Below are 20,738 nucleotides of genomic sequence, written 5' to 3'. Positions count from 1 at the left end.
TATATCCTACATTAAAATCAAAATCAATGCACATTTATTAAAGAGATACAGATCATCACAGTAAGCTTATTAACGTGATGTTTTTTTATTGACAAAATCAAAAATACAGAACGAGGTCTCCCTTTTCTCTCTCAAATACACACACACACACACACACACACACACACACACACACACACACACACGCACGTATATCAAAGGAGAGCATAAATGTAAACATGTATAACCAATGTGAATAATACAAAATATCATGCAGGAATAACTGCATATTAACATGTCATTATAATAAACAATATACAAATTATCACACATATAAAACAGCCATTCTCACAGTATCATATATCATGGAACAAAGATGTTTTACACCATGGACATTATATTTTCATTGTTCTTGAGGCAGTTAAGGTTAGAAGAACAAAAAAATAAAAATAAGGAATTTAACTTTGAAGGTAGCTATAGCCTACTACTACAGTGCATAAATACAAAAACAAGTCAGTAACGAATACAAACATTTTCAGTGCGAAGATGGCTTATGTACCTTTAATAAAACATTGTCAGTCTATGAAAATATGATTCTATGTTAAAAAATGTACTACTTTCGGTAAAGAAACATTTGTTGCTAGAGATTTGTTTTAATGCAAATACGAGCACATCACACCAAGGAGATTTCTTATGTTTTCTTCTTGTGCCGTTTCTTTTTTCATACACAGTACAATCTTCAATGTCCATTTATCCATTTGTAACTCACTGTGTCTGTACAAATTAAATGAACACTAAGGATTTACTGTGCAGCTGAGCTTGTGAGGCTCCTCGATAGTGAGTTCAACACACCAGTCTTCTTCAGTCATGCTTTTCCAGCTTGAGTCCCAAGTTCATCTGCCATCTCCAGTGGCCACTTCAGACAGGATCAGCACCATACTATTGTCACCTTACCATCAGAACTTTACTTTTCAACGTGTGCTCAAGGCTGGTATCCATAATAGGGGTCATCTGGGTCTAGGAGGAAAGGATAGAGAACAATGATCAAATACCCTTGTGACCACAATACGAACACAGACAAGGGCCACACAACCAAGCATTCCTCTGCTACATGGTTGATTATTAATAGTGATAATGATATAACACATGGTATTAAGTACATTTAAAGTTGTTTTATTGTTTGGCAGATGACACAGTAGAGTAAAAGTTACTTTATTTTACATCCCTTAAAATGAAAACTTTGAGGTAAGCGGATCTACTTCTTGATGGTGCAAATGCAGTAGTAGACTGTGTCCGTTTAGCTCAGGCGTTTTCAATCTTTTCTGAGCACTGAACCCCTTCTGTCTCAAAGGCTCAACTGAATTCATGTTTTAATTGCAGCTTGAAAAGGCTCATGTAGTGAACAATTTACAACTTTCTCTCACTTAAGTGTGTATAATTTTTAATTTGTGTAGAAAATATATGAAAAAGAAAACGTAATCGTAATTTCCTCACAATTTTGAAAACCCTCAGCAGTACTGTCAAGTAACCCTAGAGGTTCACAGACCCCTGGTTGAGAATTCCTGGTCTAGCTGAAACTGTATATGTATATATATATATATCGTCACTGTCAGGCAGAAACCTTGTATCTCCAAGTTTCAAATGTGTACGTCTTTTGGTAAAGCAAAGCCCTGCTTCATCATACAAGACCGTTGAACAAAACTAGTGATGATGCGAGGCGTTGTGTGCTTGTAGATCTGCTGTTTTCACTAGTTTAGTACATTTTATAGATGATAAATACAAAACGAACGGTTTTGGACATACAAGGTTTCCACCCGACAACGACAATATATATATATATATATATATATATATATATATATATTATTGCTAAGAGAAAATATTCAACTTGTATTAAATACAATGTGAAGTTCAGTTCCTAGTACCTGTTTCCTGGGCCACTGTCTGGCAGCCAGCACTGCTGTCGCACACACCAGGCGGTCCAATCTCTCCCTGCTGGCCTGCAGGTCCAGGGACGCCATCGGGTCCTGGCCTGCCGTCTTCACCCTTGGGTCCTGGATCTCCCAGCTTGGACTCCCCTGATGGACCTGCGCGCGCGCACACACACACACACACACACACACACACACACACACACACACACACACACACACACACACACACACACACACACACACACAGCTGTCTCATTGTCATTGACTATCAAGCCCATCACAGTCGTTTTGTTGACATCGATGGAGCTGTGCGTAGCCACACAGTCATGTGTCTCTAGGGAGTAGAGTTCTTAAATTCTTCCTGAACCTGACCCTACCCGTCCCGACGTTTTCGGGCCGGACCAGGCCCAAAATGTATGCTAATTAGAACAGGGCTGGCTGAGCCTCGGGTTCCGTGAATGAATGAATAAATAAATAAATAAATAAATCTATTACCCAAAAAAAGGAATGTCAACTGCCCCTAGCGGCAGACAGAAATGGCAGTGGATGTGTTGGATGCAGCTCAAAGTGAACTTTATTCTATAGCTAGTAAAACGGCAGTGGCTCAGGGGTAGAGTGGCCAGTAGAGCGGCCGGATGTTCCCAGTTCGATCCTGGGCTCCCCCAGAGTTAGTGTCGAAGTGTCCATGAGCAAGACGCTCAACTGCTCCTGATGTGCAGGCTGGTGATTTCCTCCACCATTGATATATGAATGTGTGTGTGAATGGGTGAATGGCACAATGTAAAGTGTTTTGGATAAAAAGCACTATATACATTTACCATTCCATTTATCTAGTTTATCACCGTCCGACCTTCCTCGCCTGTGTCATTAAAGAAAAACAGGCGACAATGGCCATAACTTGGCCATTTTCAATATGTTTTGGCCATTATCTCTGGAACGGAAGGTCCAATCTGCTCAGGTTATTTGGCTTTCGGTATGGTAATTATTCGGGCCAGGTGACAGGTCATGCCTCGGGCCGCCCCTGGAGGGCCCAGTAATTTTCAGGCCCGTTGAGAACTCTAGAGTAGAGGAGAGGACCACGCAGCCCCAAGGGGCTCTCGTGTTAAGGTCAGTGGTTCTTGTGTGCTGGCGAGAGCCTGTCAGGAAGTCCAGTATATAAGCAAATTGCCATGGGTTCAGCATGACAGTCAACATGGAACAAATTAAGTCCCTCACCAACAGTAAGTTGATATACCATAGTAGCTGGCTAACATTACACTGTACAGCACTGAAACAACCAAGAGCCAGACGTACTGTACCTGCAAATCCCTTGATTCCCCCCGGTCCCTGGACATTGGTCCCTAAAGCACCTTTTTCCCCAGGCGCACCTCTCCTTCCTGGAGACAAGGAGACACATACCCCAAAATAAAGAACAGCATGGTTATCACATACATCACTAGCCTTAGTGCTAGCACAAGTGCAGTAGAGGTAGATGGTCTACATCCTCTTCTATCAAGCAATTTAGATCCTGTAATCGGGTAGGACCACTATTGTCACAATACCACTGACAAGTGGTATTGCATGAAGCTCAAAACACAATCTTAGCTCAGCAGGCTCAAATCCCAGGTAGGAAGTTACTGATTACAACTTTAAGAAGTATCGCCACTGCAAGCTTTGAATTGTTGGAAAAGATCATTTGTTTTATATATATATAATCCTGGGAAACAAAGCCTTATGCACACCTGATCGGCTCAGAGACGGGGTTGGAGGCAGGGGTCAACGTATGGCTGAAGAAGGTCTATGTGACCGAAACGTTGCTTAAATAATAAAAGTGTTCCTATTGTGAAAGTGCAGACAGAGTGCGGATCATTTTGTTTGATTATATAATTAATCCTGGAAATTAGTAATTAGAAGTACACTGAATACGTGAAACCATGTTTTCTATAGGGCATAGCAGTGGCCATGGTTTACCCATAACGATTTACAAAAATATTTATATCAATTATTTTAAGACTAGAATCATGTCATCCAGGATCCTGGTGAATCATGACCATTCGATTCTGTGAAAATATATATTTGAATATTTAATTATATGATATACTACTTAATAAATACCCTTTTTTTAGTGGTCTTTTCTTTTCACAGAATCAAAATCTATAGAATAAAGCCTTGCCCTGTTCTCCTGGGTATCCAGCCCTCCCAGGTCTCCCTCTTGCACCAACACGCCCTTGGTTGCCCCTGAGGCCGGGTGCGCCCTTGCCCCCCGGTATGCCTGGCTCTCCTGGTGGTCCCACTGGCTCCTCAATAGGAACTGGCTTACGGCTGATCTCGTTAAGGAACAAGTCCAGCTTTAAAACCTCATCTGAAAACACAAGGAAATGAGTTAAATTAACACTCAGGATGTGTGTTGTTTTATAATGAGAAAGAGAGAGAGAGAGAGAGAGAGAGAGAGAGAGAGAGAGAGAGAGAGAGAGAGAGAGAGAGAGAGAGAGAGACACACAGAGAGACAGAGAGAAATAGAATACTTACTATGCACTAGTTGCTCACAGGCCTGGGTCACCATCTGGTAGATCACGGCCATAGACTGGGGTTCTCCCTGTAACACATCACTGGAGTCATTATGTTCTTTTTATTTGTAATTTTATTTTATTTTCTTCTTCTTTTCAACCTGGTGTCCCAATTTTGACTGGGTTTAAATGTTTTAATCAGAAAAAGAACTCACCTTCTCCCCTCTTTCACCCTTGCTACCTGACAGACCCTGTGAATGAGAAAAGGGAAAGAAATCTGTGAAAACGATAGGCGATAGAAAACACAAAGGACACTGTCTGTGCGTTGGTTCCTACCGTAGGTCCAACGGGTCCCATATGACCCCTGTCCCCTGACGGCCCTGGATGTCCTGGCATTCCCTGGAAACCCTTTACACACATAATGATGGAGGGATGGAGAACAAATTAAACGGAAAAGGAAAAAATTAATCACAAGGTGAACAGGGGAGAAGTATAACAAACAGGTGTTCATTCAACTAAGAGTGTGCAAACGTGAGGGTCCATTTGATTATACTGTGTACTGGGTGGTTATCATAACTTTTCAATTAACAGCAAACAAAAAACACATTCTCCAATATTCTTGTAATGAATTATAATGAACATCCTACCCTGGGTCCAGTGGTACCGGGTGGGCCGATGTTCCCTTCTGAACCCCTAATGCCCTGCAAGACGCGTCCCAGAGAAATAAGAAGATGAAGGAGATTTCTGTGATCACAGCCACTGAGAATAAACAGGGTAAAGAATAATGGGTATTATTTTGTTGCAAACCACTGACTGGGCCCAGCCGTCTTACAGTACCTTGGGACCGGGAGGACCCTCTTCCCCTTTTGGACCTGGAGGACCAGGTATACCCTAGAGAAAGACAGAAAGAAATAGAGAGGACGGTAGAGAGACAGAGAGAAGGAGGGATACAGGTGGGGATGGCATGGGAAGAGATAGAAATAATGTTAAAGCTTAATTTATGCTCCGTTGCACAGCAGCATCACGTGTCGGAAATAGCAGACCTACAAGCTCATAACGCAGGGACGGACTGGGACTAAAATTCAGCCCTGGCATCTTGGCCAGACCAGCCCCCACAACCAGCGCGCGCCAAGATACTCTACCGGTCATGGGCGGCACATTATGTAAATACACAAGTGTTTAATACCACAACTTTTACAGACAACAAATGATAATACACAACTACACAATCCATACATTGTTTAAGTTAGCATACAGTTCTCACCACCAACAAGTGGAGTATGAATATGATTAGTGCCAAAATGTGTCAGAACTTTGGCTATTTTTTATTTTTTTACACCAGCCCCCCAGCCCCCTAGCCTACCAGCCCACCGGGCAAATGCCCTGTATGCCAGATGGCCAGCCCGCCCCTGAGGAGAGATGATCAGAGGACCAGAGTTACCGTCACCATTAGGATCTGGACTGAAGAATGGGTAGAGTTTTTCAGTGAAGGTGCAGCCAGTGAAAGAGTAGAGGTGAACTCTGGCCTCAACATCATAAAAGGAGACCAGACCCTCCTCATAATCCACAAACACTCCCACTTTCTGGACCTCCTCTCTGACAGGGAGGAGGACAGAAGGGCCAGCAAGAGCCTTGTACTCTCCATTCGTCAACCATATAGACCAGTAACCATTGTTGGGGCTCGCTGTGATGTCTCCCTTCCTGTTGATGGACTCTCTGGCCACTCCTAAAGTCCAGCCAGTCTTCCCTCTAACGTGAACCTCATAGTAAAACCTTCCTGAGGAGAAGCTTTGTTTTCCTAAGACACAGCCAGATCGAGAGAATCTCTCTTTGTTCTCTGGGAGATTCCTGCTTCTGTTTCCAATACTCACTTGTTTTCCATCCTTAGACAGAATGAGCCAGGGATTTGCTGTATCAGGGTCCAGAGTCACACCCACTTCGTATTGCTGCATTCTCCTCAGCTCATCATCATTACACAGATTATCCATCTCTTGACGGAGTGTCTTCTCTAGCTGAGCCACAGCTTTCCTGAGTTTCCTCACAGTCCCCTCACATGAAGACCGAGGGACGTCGATCTTTGTCCAGTCCTTGGTGGGTGGAGGAGTGTTGATGGATGTGGTGTTCTGGAGGAGGTGCAGGTGGTCTTCAGTGTGTGGCTGCTTCAGCTCAGAGATTCTCTTCTCTAACTGAGCGATTTCCAGTTGCAGCTCTTTAATGAAGCCTTCAGCATGTTTCTCTGTTGTTTTCTTCTTCTCTTCGATGACATTAATGAGCTCAGCCTGGCTTCTCTCAATAGAGGTGATCAGAGCAGTGAAGATCTGCACACTGTCTGCTATCTCTCTGTCTGCATCTTTCTTACTGAGCTCTACTGAGTGTTGGACCTCCTGAATCTTCACTTGTCTCTCCTGGACCATCTGCTGAACTTCAGCCACGGTCTTTCTTTCATATTCTTCTTTCAACTTGTGAACCCTGAACTGATCGGCCATCTCTGCGAGAACTTTATTAACAGCGAATTCAGGTCTCTTGTGGAAGGCTTTGCTACACAGTGGACACCTGCACTCATCCTTGGTGTTCCAGTAATGTGTGATGCAGGCTTTGCAGTAGTTGTGTCCACATGGAGTGGTGATTGGATCAGTGAACACATCCAGACAGATGGAACACCGGAGCTGCTCTTCAGACAGGAGACTGCTGGCAGAAGCCATTTCTACGAATTGAGAATACAATTGTAGAAACGATAATAACTGGAACGAGGGCGTCCATTTATATGTTGTCAGACGACCAAATCCATATATGGCAGAGACAGATGGCGCGAGGTCGCTTACGCCCTTGGGCGTCTTACTGGTCGTTATTTATATCAAGTCGCGCTTATTGGTGGTGATGTCACCAAGAACGCTGCTCCCTCATTGGCTAAAGGCCCTGCCTTTGTACTGTCGGCCAGTTTTGAGGGGGGACTGCCCCATAGGTCGAACTCCCGTTCGGTCGAACAGCGCCGGCAGGCTAGATAATCACCCGCGAGCGTCGGCAGGTTAGATAATCACCCGCGAGCGTCGGCAGGTTAGATTATCACCCGCGAGCGTCGGCAGGTTAAAGGGAACACACACTGGACGCGGAAGCGGCGCGTCAAAAATTACGGCCCCGTTATTTTCAATGAACTAACCCACACCGGCGGCGCCAGATGCGCACAACCGCCAATCTGACGCCTCGTCTGCCGCGCCGATACGCCACTGTTCTATTTGTCCAGCGTTGCCGCGCGGTGAACATGTTCTCCCATGGTTCTCTCCACCGGGGGAAATGGATGTGCTGTGTGGTAGCGCACCACATCCAGTTGGGGTTATCGCGCGGCACTTCACGTGCGTCGATACCGCGACACGATGCTGCGCAGCCGCCCGCGTTCAGTGTGTGCTCCCCTTTAGATAATCACCCGCGAGCGTCGGCAGGTTAGATAATCACCCGCGAGCATCGTCAGGGTTAGATAATCACCCGCGTCACGGTTACTTTTACGGTTAGGTTTAGGGTTAGAGTTAGGCATAGTTTTACTGAGGTTAGGATTAGGGTTTGGCTTAGAGTTTGGTGGTCGATCCAAAGGGTGTTCGACCTGATGACATGTTACCGTTTTGAGGATATAACGATTTGGGAGAACATACGTTTGCCAGCTTTCAGCGAGCCCACCATCAACAATGTTCTCATGCAAATCTATGGAAACTGCAGCTACGCCTAAGACTGCACCACCGCTGTGACCGCATACTAAACTGCAACCCATAAACAATTTCAAGGGGTGTCCTTGGGTGCACTTGCACCCCCTGGCCACCAGGCGGCCATTATTATTATTATTTTTTTTTACTTTTTTTTTGTAATGTAACTTTATTTTATAATTATTAAATAAAACCGTGATCGTGGTTTGTAAAATGTGCTGTGTGTGTGTGTGCGTGTGCGTGCGTGCGTGCGTGCATGTGTGCATACGTGTGTGTGTGCGTGTGTGCGTGTGTGTGTGTGCGTGCACTGCTGTGGACCATAGTCGCCGTTATAAATCACTCACTCTTTTCCCCTCCCCCCAACACTCAACACGCACACGCACACATGCACATGGACATGTACACGTGGGGGAAATCTTGATATTTCTACGTTTCATTCGTTCGACTAAGGGTTAGGGTTAGGTTTAGGCATAGTTTTACTGAGTTTAGGGTATGGGTTTAGGTTTAGGCATAGTCACCCATGCCAGCAGGTTAGCATTTCACCAGGTTGACGTTCACCCACGTCGAACCCATATGTTATGCCCATATATGTAGATCCCTGATGTCATCAATATTAAGCCCATATCTAACAGCCTAGGACTTCAAATGGGAATGCCCATTTATGGAGGCCACATCGGCCACACATACCACACTAACAGAATCCATATATGGCCAAGACAGATGGCCAAGACAGCCCATATCTGTGTGTGGCTGGTTTTACAGACAGGGATCCCCATATATGGGCATGAAACGGATCATATGTATGATGTCAGACTCAGAAGTCATAAACGTCATATAGACTTTCACATAACAAACTACTGAGTAAGCATGTTTGGGCTCTCACAGCATATCTCCATATACAGTACATAGATCTCCATATATGGGTACCAGGGGTCTCCATAAATGGGTAACTGGCCGGATGGCCAAGACATGGTGCGACCTCGCCCTTTAGGTCGCTTGTCGCCCTGTCTGACAAGGAAAAGCCATCAACTTTGATGAGGCAGAATTGTGCTTCTAAAAACATGTTTTTTTTAAAGCCGCTTCCAAGGAGTGGCTTTGTGTGTCCCATGTCCATATATGGTCATTTCAGTCCAGAATGAACAGGTTTTTATCAAAAACAGAATGTGTGTCCCATGTCCATATGGTCATTTCAGTCCAGATTGAACAGGTTTTATCAAAAACAAAATGTGTGAACCCATGTCCATATATGGTCATTTCAGTCCAGAATGAACAGGTTTTATCTGTCCCGTACGTCCAGAATATGTGTGTGGTGTCCGTCCCGGTCTGATGACCGGATACTTTGAGGATTGGTCAAGCTTCACATGACAATTCGTCCCTCCAGATAAAATCATTCATTCATTCAGAATATAAAGAATGTATAGTTCATAACTCTAGAACACATAGAATAAAAGTTCACCGCTTCACTTCGAACCGAGGTTTGATTTTTAGCACGTCAACTCAGTCGACTTCATTACACCCACCAGAGAAAGTAAAAAAAAAAAAAACGTCCTATTGTGAAAATAGCAGATCTACATGCTCACAACGCCTCGCATCGCGAGGCTTTGTGAGCATGTAGATCTGCTATTTTCACAATTTCTGCCTCTATGTATTTGACAATATTTGACCTTAAGCTATAGTCAACTTTTTCATTGTAGGGCCGACACTTTGTTTACATCCTAGTCTATAGACTAGAAAGTAAACAAAGTGTCGGTCTGACAATGGCCAAAATGATTATTTTATCATTATTTTACGCTTTTTGGAGTCATTTTTGAATAGAAACACACATAATGAAGCTTATGTTTTTATAAAATATTTTCGAAACATTATTTTTATTTTAGCATCCGTTTTTCAAGAAGAAGTTGACTATAGCTCCTGTGCAGATACCCTCTACACACTGCACATTAAGTTAATAATCTGGGGACAAAAATCACAAGTCGCTAATGGGGTGTCAATTCATTTATTGAAATGTAAGTCTCTGTTTTGCTATATGGCTGTGTGTGACTACTGGGTTATGGTAACCATATGTACTGTTATTCTGAGTAACTAAATGGGACAACATGTTTGTGGTTCTGTCTAGTGCACAGCACACGAAGCGTGAAGCCACGTTGAGTTTCGAGTGTGCGTCAGTCAGCTGTTGTGTCTCGGTGAGTCCGTGGCCTATTCATATGCATGCGCTTTGTAATGTATGATAACTAGAGGTTCGCGGCCCTTCGGGCCGCTCACATCTAGAGTCCACGCCCGCTGATTCCACGCCCGCTTCTTTAAAAAAAAAATTACTGTACTGTACTGTACTGTACTGTACTGTACTGTACTGTAGTGTGTGTACTGTACTGTACTGTACTGTACTGTACTGTACCGTACCGTACCGTACCGTACCGTACCGTAGTGTACTGTACCGTACCGTACGGTACCGTACTGTACTGTACCGTACCGTACCGCACCGTAGTGTACTGTACCGTACCGTACCGTACCGTACCGTACTGTACTGTACTGTACTGTACTGTACCGTACTGTACTGTACTGTACCGTACTGTACTGTACTGTACTGTACCGTAGTGTACTGTACCGTACCGTACCGTACTGTACCGTACCGTACCGTACCGTACCGTACTGTACCGTACTGTACTGTAGTGTAGTGTAGTGTACTGTACCATACTGTACTGTACTGTACTGTACCATACTGTACTGTACCGTACTGTACTGTACTGCACCAGACTGTGCTGTACTGTACTGTACTGTACTGTACTGTACTGTACTGTACTGTACTGTTCCATACTGTACTGTACCGTACCATATACTGTACCATACTGTACCGTACTGTACTGTACTGTACCGTACCGTACCGTACTGTACTGTACTGTACTGTACTGCACTGTAGTGTAGTGTAGTGTACTGTACTGTACTGTACCATACTGTACTGTACTGTACTGTACCATACTGTACTGTACCGTACTGTACTGTACTGCACCATACTGTGCTGTACCATACTGTACTGTACTGTACTGTACTGTACTGTACTGTACTGTACCGTACCGTACCATACTGTACCGTACCATACTGTACCGTACCGTACTGTACCATACTGTACTGTACCGTACCATACTGTACTGTACCGTACTGTACTGTACTGTACTGTACTGTACTGTACCATACTGTACTGTACCGTACTGTACTGTACCGTACTGTACTGCACCATACTGTACTGTACTGTACCATACTGTACTGTACCGTACCGTACCGTACCGTACTGTACCGTACTGTACTGTACTGTAGTGTAGTGTAGTGTACTGTACTGTACCATACTGTACTGTACTGTACCATACTGTACTGTACCGTACTGTACTGTACTGCACCATACTGTGCTGTACCATACTGCACTGTACTGTACTGTACTGTACTGTACCATACTGTACTGTACTGTACTGTACTGTACCATACTGTACTGTACTGTACTGTACCGTACTGTACTGTACTGTACTGTAATGTACTGTACTGTACTGTACTGTACTGTACCGTACCGTACTGTACTGTACTGTACTGTACTTTATGGTACTACTGTACTGTGCCATACTGTACTGTAGTGTAAAAGTACTATATAAAATCCAGATATTAAAGTTTGTATTATTACCCATATTATTACCCTTATTATTATTATTGTATTATAATATCTATCTATCTATCTATCTATCTATCTATCTATCTATCTAGATGTGTGTATCTAATCTATCTATCTGTGGCTCTCAGTATAGATAGATGTGCTATATTAATTCCAGATATTATTATTATTGTTAATAATATGTGTTTTAATTATTATGATTATGATTGTTTTTATTATAATTGATTCTCTATAGATGCCTTAATGGTCCACGTCACATTGATATAAACCAGTATGCGCACGCCGGTCGGCACCAAATGAACCCCACCGTTCATAGGATGCAATGGATGGCACTCGTGTTTAAAAATGCATTCCATCAAACTTTCAGATGCCGTTTTTCTCCCAGTGTGGAGGAAGAATGCTTAGGATTTTTACTGTAAATTCTCACTCTTGAAATATATAATCCTTAGTTTCTGTTGATTGTAAACAATAATAGCGATTCAAAACAGTTGTCCTTCAAACCCCACCTCTATTCACCGTCATCAGAACAGAGGGAGCGCTCCTCTTGATCACCCACCCGATCCACTGGATCACCAGAGCGTCTACTGCTCGCCCAGCTGCAGTCCATGAAGCCTAATTATGCTCCGTCCTGCGACGGTGTCGCGCGCAGAGCCGCAGACCTCCAAGCTCAGAAGGGTTGCATTGGTGACGCGATGTGAGTTTGTATATCAGCTACTCTTGACGTGGAACACCGTTGCGCAATGAAGTATATGTCTCGATAAGGGCGCACCCATGGGAGCACCTCACTAGCACACAAGAGGAGGTTGAATAACCAGTGCTCCCCAAAACAACAGGTTTGGGGATCTGTTGGGAATTGATTACATGATACAGTCAGCTGTGCATTCAGTCTCAATGTTTGTAAACAAATAATTGGTCTATAGTACTATCTATCTATCTATTTTTATTATAATTGATTCTCTATAGTACTATCTATCTATCTATCTATTTTTATTATAATTGATTCTCTATAGTACTATCTATCTATCTATCTATCTATCTATCTATCTATCTATCTATCTATCTGCAGATAGATAGATACATCTATGAGGACTCTAGATGTGAGCGGCCCGAAGGCCCGCGAACCTCTAGTGACGTGAGGACGTGTGCCACGTGATCAGTCCTAGCCAATTGGAGTGCTGCATTTTGGTCGTGTCTGAGTCCACCACAAACAAAAACCGCTGGCTGCAGTTTCAAATTGTATATAGAGATGAGGGTTCATGAATGGTCATTGTGCTGTGATGTTTATTAGTGGCCAAGGCCACGAAGTGGCAATGCCTTGGCCACTCATTGTTATTGGACTTCATCACTATTATTAGTGGCCAAGGCCACGAAGTGGCAAAAGGCCACTCATTATTATTGGACTTCATCATTAGTGGCCAAGGCCACGAAGTGGCAAATGGCCACTCATTGTTATTGGACTTCATCACTATTATTATTAGTGGCCAAGGCCACGAAGTGGCAAAAGGCCACTCATTGTTATTGGACTTCATCATTACTATTATTATTATTAGTGGCCAAGGCCACGAAGTGGCAATGCCTTGGCCACTCATTGTTATTGGACTTCATCACTATTATTATTATTATTATTATTCCGCCACTTTTGCTCTAGCGGCTAGACCGTGCAGTCGCTTTTTACGAAACTCGGCAGTATGGCAGAGGACTATGCCAAACGGCTAAAACGCGAAGCTCGCAACAATCGGCCAAAGGGTGGCGCTGTAGGAAGCCTTCGAAAGTGCAAACTTTGAACTGGTGTAGCTCATGCCCTGTTTCAGGTACAGCAATGAAACCTGTATACACTTATGCGTCTCCTCATGCCGAACAACTTTTACGCTCTGACTTTTGACCTCTGACCTTTACCTCTCTCACAATTTTGAATTATATGCAAAACAGTCAAAATCTATCTCCTCCTGGGATTTTCGCGTAATGTGCGCGAAACTTTTTTTACATGAACTTTGGACCAACACGGTCATCGCACAGCGGCCGGATTTTCTTTAAAGCGAAACATTATTTTTTAATAATTAACCGTATAATGCAGTTTCATGCAAATTATTCTTCTGCCTCTAAATCATACATGCAAAGTGACACGTTCATGGCAGTATGGCAGAGGACTATGCCAAACGGCTAAAACGCGAAGCTCGCAACAATCGGCCAAAGGGTGGCGCTGTAGGAAGCCTTCAAAAGTGCAAACTTTGAACTGGTGTAGCTCATGCCCTGTTTCAGGTACAGCAATGAAACCTGTATACACTTATGCGTCTCCTCATGCCGAACAACTTTTACGCTCTGACTTTTGACCTCTGACCTTTACCTCTCCCACAATTTTGAATTATATGAAAAACAGTCAAAATCTATGTCCTCCTGGGATTTTCGCATAACGTGCGTGAAACTTTTTTTACATGAACTTTGGACCAACACGGTCATCGCACAGCGGCCGGATTTTCTTTAAAGCGAAACATTATTTTTTAATAATTCACTGTATAATGCAGTTTCATGCAAATTATTCTTCTGCCTCTAAATCATACTTGCAAAGTGACACGTTCATGGCATTTGGCAAATATGTAGAGGGTTAGTACAAATATCACTGAAAGCAATCTTACTCCAATTGGCCAAAGGGGGGCGCTATACGAAGCGTTTGAAAACTCAAACTTTAAAGGGGCATAAGTCATGCCTCGTTTCGTTTGAAGACATGCAACTTGCTTACACGCGTGCCTTGACTCAAGCGGAAGACATCTGTGTCTTTGTTAAGTAAGCTCCACCCTTAGATTTTCCGCCATTTTGAGCAGTTTGTAAAACACTTAAACCCGCTTTTATTCCGGAACTTTCGCGTCACGTGCACGGAACTTTTTTTACATGAACTTTGGACCAATATCTAAAGATCTGTCAGATCGGATTTTTTTTAAATTGAAACATGCTTTTTTAATAATTCAATCAACATTGCAAGTTTTATGCAAATTATTCTTCTGCCTCTAAAACATAGATGCAAAGTCACATTTTCATGATGAAATACTGTAGAGGGTAAGTCCAAATATCACTGAAACCAAAAAGAATCATATTTGAACTGGGGACCCCCCACCCTGACGTGAGTAGGGGTTTCCCATGATCTGGGCCTTAGGCTAGATGCAGAATAGAGCTGGGACGTTCGCGAACGAATCGAATCTTTTGAACGGCTCTTTGAAGTGAACGATGGGATCCGGTTTGCGCAGTAGAGAGCCGTTCATTTGGGGGGAGACCCCCTCCCCCCAATTCAACATCTCCTTGCTACTCCACTGAGTACTGACTGAGTACAGTGAGTGAGTGAGAGAGAGAGAACAAGTGGAGGAGCGAGTTCATTGTTGCCTGCTTGTTTTTTTTAGGTGTTTTATGAATAACAAAAGTCAAGGTAGCTTAATTTACACACACATTTTATGAAAAGGGTAAATACTAAATTGTGATCTCAACTGTCAGCAGAGGAATGTGGTGCCACCTTGTGGATTCATGTTTAAACAAATTCTTCTTAAAAATATATAAATATACAAGGAGCCAAACGAGCCAGTCTTTTGAACGGCTCTTTTTAGTGAGCCAGATCGATGGTACTGTCTCACTTCAAAGAGCCATAAATCCCACCTCTAATGCAGAATAGACCCAAACACAGCTGCCCAGCAATTTGCAATCAAACCACACCCAGTATAAAGCCAGACTTTCTGCAGTAACTTGCTCAGTGTGGTCCACAACACTGGAGGTGTTACAGGCAGCAGGTATGTACTCTTTATTTATTTCAACAACTATTCCAATTTCTGACAGTTTAATTCATTAATTATTTATACTTACCCATGCAATAATTTGACTTTTAGATACCATACCTACCTGATCCACTCGCTACACTGGCTGTGTGAATGAGGAACATTGTGACTTGGTGAGTGACCATGTGCTCTGTAATGTTATGTTGTTTTTGGTTTTGGGATCTAAATGTTAAACAATTTCTTTTGGAATGTAATGCTTGTATGTTAGCTGCAATGTTGATTATTGAATTGATGTATTTTGAGTTTAATGCCAATGCCTAGTTGGGCAGATTAATGGAATTATTTTGTTTCAAGCCTGTAGTGCAGCAGATTATTTGAATTTGTTGTTTTTCTATTCATTTGGCCTTTTTCTTTGATCCAGGCCAGGTTTATTCCCTAGAACTGAATCTGAAAGATGGCGAGCCTGCAGAAAGACTGACACAATCCTGTCTGACCTATGGGTAGGAAAAAGCAGCCGCAGTGACACTCATTCCTATTTTGATTTTGAAGTAATGACTTTGAGTTTCTTTATAAAGTAATGATGTTTGAGTGCATTCATTTATTCATTGTTTCAAACCATGCAGGGGAAGCTCAGCCTCACACCTGAAGCCCATCTGACAATCAGCTGACAATCAGTACCAGCTCCCAGATTGCTTCATTGGAGCCAAAGAAAGGCAGTGTAAGTGGGTTCATTATTCTGAACTGTGTGGAACGGGCAGATTGAACACCTCTTCTCTACCTTGTGGCTCAACTGTAATTATTCTGAAGTTCACCTCATTTCTCTCTCCCTCCCCCACCTAGGCTGGCTGGGTTCCAACACCCCCCAATTGGAATCCATAGTCTGCTCTGCCCACAGGACAGCAGCCCCATGTGAGCCCCTAAAGTTCCAAGTTTTGACCCCCAGCCGCCTTCCCCTCAACGTTTTTCAATAAAAACAATTTAACTTTAGTTAAGTCTGACTCTGCTAGCCACTTACAGAAAATAATGCTGCTATAATATTTTGCAATTGCAAATCCTTTGTGTAAATAAACTGAAATTCATACTATTGCATGACTATTTCTTTATCATGTTTCACAAGCATCTGGGTCTACAATGCCAGTGGTGTAAAAGTAACTGATTACATTTACTCAAATACTATCCTTAGTATAATTTTGAGGTATTTTATACTTCACTTGTATAGTCTTACTTCTAGGCTACTCCAGTAAATGCTCATGCATTGCATTGTGAGCTTGTAGATCTGCTATTTTCAAAAAATGTCAAGTTGATGCCAATACCTTTGTACTTTTATTCAGTATTTACACTGAACAGAGGCCACCCTTCTCACATTGGCCTGTTATAGCGCCACCAGCGGGTAAATTTTTGCAAAACACATTTTTGGAACAAAATGCTTCAAATCCTGCATGCAGCGTCCGATTGCCGTGAAAGGCCCAAGAACACGTGGCACCCTTTTCACTTTGGCCTATTATAGAGTCACCACTAGGCCAAAAAAAAAACCTGCCAGAGTCCTGTTCGGTCCTGTTTTTCTTTGATATTCTTCTTTGCTTTCCCTTGATGCCTTATTGCTTTCCTGCTTTTTATGCCTTGGACACTTTATCGCTGCTTGCAGCTATATTTATTATTATTCTTCCGCCACTTTTGCTCTAGCGGCTAGACCGTGCAGTCGCTTTTTACGAAACTCGGCAGTATGGCAGAGGACTATGCCAAACGGCTAAAACGCGAAGCTCGCAACAATCGGCCAAAGGGTGGCGCTGTAGGAAGCCTTCGAAAGTGCAAACTTTGAACTGGTGTAGCTCATGCCCTGTTTCAGGTACAGCAATGAAACCTGTATACACTTATGCGTCTCCTCATGCCGAACAACTTTTACGCTCTGACTTTTGACCTCTGACCTTTACCTCTCCCACAATTTTGAATTATATGAAAAACAGTCAAAATCTATCTCCTCCTGGGATTTTCGCGTAACGTGCGCGAAACTTTTTTTACATGAACTTTGGACCAACACGGTCATCGCACAGCGGCCGGATTTTCTTTAAAGCGAAACATTATTTTTTAATAATTAACCGTATAATGCAGTTTCATGCAAATTATTCTTCTGCCTCTAAATCATACATGCAAAGTGACACGTTCATGGCAGTATGGCAGAGGACTATGCCAAACGGCTAAAACGCGAAGCTCGCAACAATCGGCCAAAGGGTGGCGCTGTAGGAAGCCTTCGAAAGTGCAAACTTTGAACTGGTGTAGCTCATGCCCTGTTTCAGGTACAGCAATGAAACCTGTATACACGTATGCGTCTCCTCATGCCGAACAACTTTTACGCTCTGACTTTTGACCTCTGACCTTTACCTCTCCCACAATTTTGAATTATATGAAAAACAGTCAAAATCTATCTCCTCCTGGGATTTTCGCGTAACGTGCGCAAAACTTTTTTTACATGAACTTTGGACCAACACGGTCATCGCACAGCGGCCGGATTTTCTTTAAAGCGAAACATTATTTTTTAATAATTCACTCAATGTTGCAGTTTTATGCAAATTATTCTTCTGCCTCTAAATCATACATGCAAAGTGACACGTTCATAGCATTTGGCAAATATGTAGAGGGTTAGTCCAAATATCACTGAAAGCAATCTTACTCCAATTGGCCAAAGGGGGGCGCTATACGAAGCGTTTGAAAACTCAAACTTTAAAGGGGCATAAGTCATGCCTCGTTTCGTTTGAAGACATGCAACTTGCTTACACGCGTGCCTTGACTCAAGCGGAAGACATCTGTGTCTTTGTTAAGTAAGCTCCGCCCTTAGATTTTCCGCAATTTTGAGCAGTTTGTAAAACACTTAAACCCGCTTTTATTCCGGAACTTTCGCGTCACGTGCACAGAACTTTTTTTACATGAACTTTGGACCAATACCTAAAGATCTGTCAGATCGTTTTTTTTTTTATTGAAACATGCTTTTTTAATAATTCAATCAACATTGCAAGTCAACATTGCAAATTATTCTTCTGCCTCTAAAACATACATGCAAAATAAAATTTCATGATGAACTACTATAGAGGGTTAGTCCAAATATCACTGAAACCAATCTTACCCCAATTGGCCAAAGGGGGGCGTTATATCATTTTGAAAGAAGGCGTCAAGTACATTACATGAAACTTTTTTTGTTCTTATCTTTTTTTTTTTAAATGACAGGTCCATTATGTGTGACTGCCGTAGTGTAGTGGTCAGTGCCTGTGCCTGATATTCGGATGGTTGTGAGTTCGAACCCCACGTTGGGTAGAGTTGATGTTAACATCCTGTATGCCCATGGCATGTGCGTATGTCAAACTCTTTAATGTTGACACGTCTGATCTAACTCCAGATCACGTTCATGTTTAAAATGAGCCCTTCTCTACCGGCCGTTTTGAGTAAAAGAAAATATGATCACTCGAAAATGTTTCACCCCAAGATTGATTTCACCCCAAGCCTCCAAAATATAAAATAGAAATCAATAAAATCAAGGCACTCAGCCTACATAGAACTTTTTTTTTAAACAAACATGGTTAACAGATCCTGTGGCTGCCTAGTGTAGTGGTCAGGGCACACGCCTTACATGCAGAAGCTCGTTGGATCGAATCCCACCTGGGGCTTGTATAAGCATAAAACCATGACATAAATCCTGAAACCTGAACCAAGCATTATACTACAAACTGTGATGTCTACACCTATGTTGTGATTTCCAAGGATTGCAATGATACCATGTACCAGCTCAGTGGTCTAGTGGTTTGAGTGTCTGCCCTGAGACTGGGAGATCTGGGTTCAAACCCGGGTCGCGTCATACCAAAGATTCTAAAAAATGGGACCCAGTTCCTCCCTGCTTGAAACTCAACATCTAGGGTTGGATTGGGGGTAACTCCCTGCGACATACTAGTGTCATGACCAGGGGGTGTACTTGTACAACAAGTTACCTTGCGCTACAGAAACAGGAGATAGGCTCCTGCCCTATGAGATTCATAGCCTGGCCGATTCATATGGTCTTCATAGCTCAGCCAGGCTTACTATGTACATCATCAAACTGTCCAGGTGCATAGTATCACAGTTTTTTTTTTATGTCTGTTGCATATAGGCCTACAGTCTTTTGCATACATGTTGTGTAGAGGCCAATTTGTGCTTTTACCTATAACCACCGATTAGTGTAAAACTTTGTATGCATGAAACTTTTTCTTTTTTTTTCTTTTTTTTTAAATGACAGGTCCTTTATGCGTGACTACCGTAGTGTAGTGGTCAGTGCCTGTGCCTGATATACGGATGGTTGTGAGCTCAAACCCCACGTCGGGTTGAGTTGATGTTAACATCCTGGATGCCCATGGCATGTGCGTATGTCAAACTCTTTAATGTTGACACGTCTGATCTAACTCCAATTCACGTTCATGTTTAAAATGAGCCCTTCTCTAACAGCCGTTTTTTTTCTGTTCTGAGTAAAAGAAAATATGATCACTCGAAAATGTCAGAAATACATACAATAGATTACATTTACTCAGATTGATTTCACCCCAAGCCTCCAAAATATAAAAAAGAAATCAATAAAATCAAGGCACTCAGCCTACATAGAACTTTTTTTTTAAACAAACATGGCTAACAGATTCTGTGGCTGCCTAGTGTAGTGGTCAGGGCATATGCCTTTCATGCAGAAGGTCGTTGGATCGAATCCCGCCTGGGGTTTATATAAGCGTAAAACCGTGATATTTGGTACACTTCACAGTTTGGTTCCTTGAACAATGTCTGATATGGAGCCTTCCTAAAAATGTCCCCCAACCCCCCTTGATGCGTATTTTAATATCCGCCATTACTAAATAATGTATTTTGCATCATAAATCCTGAAACAAGCATTATAATACAAACTGTCATGTCTACACCTATGTTGTGAGTTCCAAGGATTGCAACGACATCATGTACCAGCTCAGTGGCCCAGTGGTTTGAGTGTCTGCCCTGAGACTGAGAGATCCAGGTTCAAACCCTGGTCATGTCATACCAAAGATTCTATATAGGCATACGGTCTTTTGCATACATGTTGTGTAGAGGCCAATTTGTGCTTTTACCTATAACCACCGATTAGTTTAAAACTTTGTATGCACACTTCCCAGAGGCCAAGGAAAAACCTGTGCCCTGCATTTTTCACATCTGCCATTTATAGCGCCACCAGAAGGCCAACTTACAGTATGTAAAACACA

At 42.7% G+C, this 20,738-nt stretch overlaps 2 protein-coding genes across 2 annotated transcripts in view; both read right to left on the bottom strand.

The window, feature by feature from the left end:
* Positions 1-961: 961 nt before the first annotated feature.
* Positions 962-20,738, bottom strand: part of LOC308290862 (collagen alpha-1(XX) chain-like) — a gene marked incomplete at both ends in the record, with an annotated part of 91,859 nt that continues 72,082 nt past the window's right edge. Inside the window, 9 exons of the mRNA XM_080732774.1 lie at positions 962-990; positions 1,905-2,066; positions 3,212-3,289; positions 4,066-4,254; positions 4,422-4,488; positions 4,615-4,650; positions 4,736-4,807; positions 5,047-5,100; positions 5,237-5,290. Coding sequence (XP_080588900.1) covers positions 962-990; positions 1,905-2,066; positions 3,212-3,289; positions 4,066-4,254; positions 4,422-4,488; positions 4,615-4,650; positions 4,736-4,807; positions 5,047-5,100; positions 5,237-5,290 — 741 coding nt within the window. The remainder of the gene's footprint in view (positions 991-1,904; positions 2,067-3,211; positions 3,290-4,065; positions 4,255-4,421; positions 4,489-4,614; positions 4,651-4,735; positions 4,808-5,046; positions 5,101-5,236; positions 5,291-20,738) is intronic.
* LOC308291764 (zinc finger protein RFP-like) lies at positions 5,421-6,885 on the bottom strand (the record flags this gene model as incomplete). Its single annotated transcript, XM_080733892.1, has 3 exons — positions 5,421-5,442; positions 5,771-6,687; positions 6,811-6,885. The coding sequence occupies 3 exons, from the start codon at positions 6,883-6,885 to the stop codon at positions 5,421-5,423; spliced, it is 1,014 nt and encodes a 337-aa protein (XP_080590018.1).

Source organism: Nannobrachium achirus, assembly GCF_963921795.1.
Source record: "Nannobrachium achirus genome assembly, chromosome: 9".
NCBI lineage: Eukaryota > Metazoa > Chordata > Actinopteri > Myctophiformes > Myctophidae > Nannobrachium > Nannobrachium achirus.
Note: the sequence above shows the minus strand (reverse complement) of the source record. Positions and strands in the feature narration are given on the sequence as shown.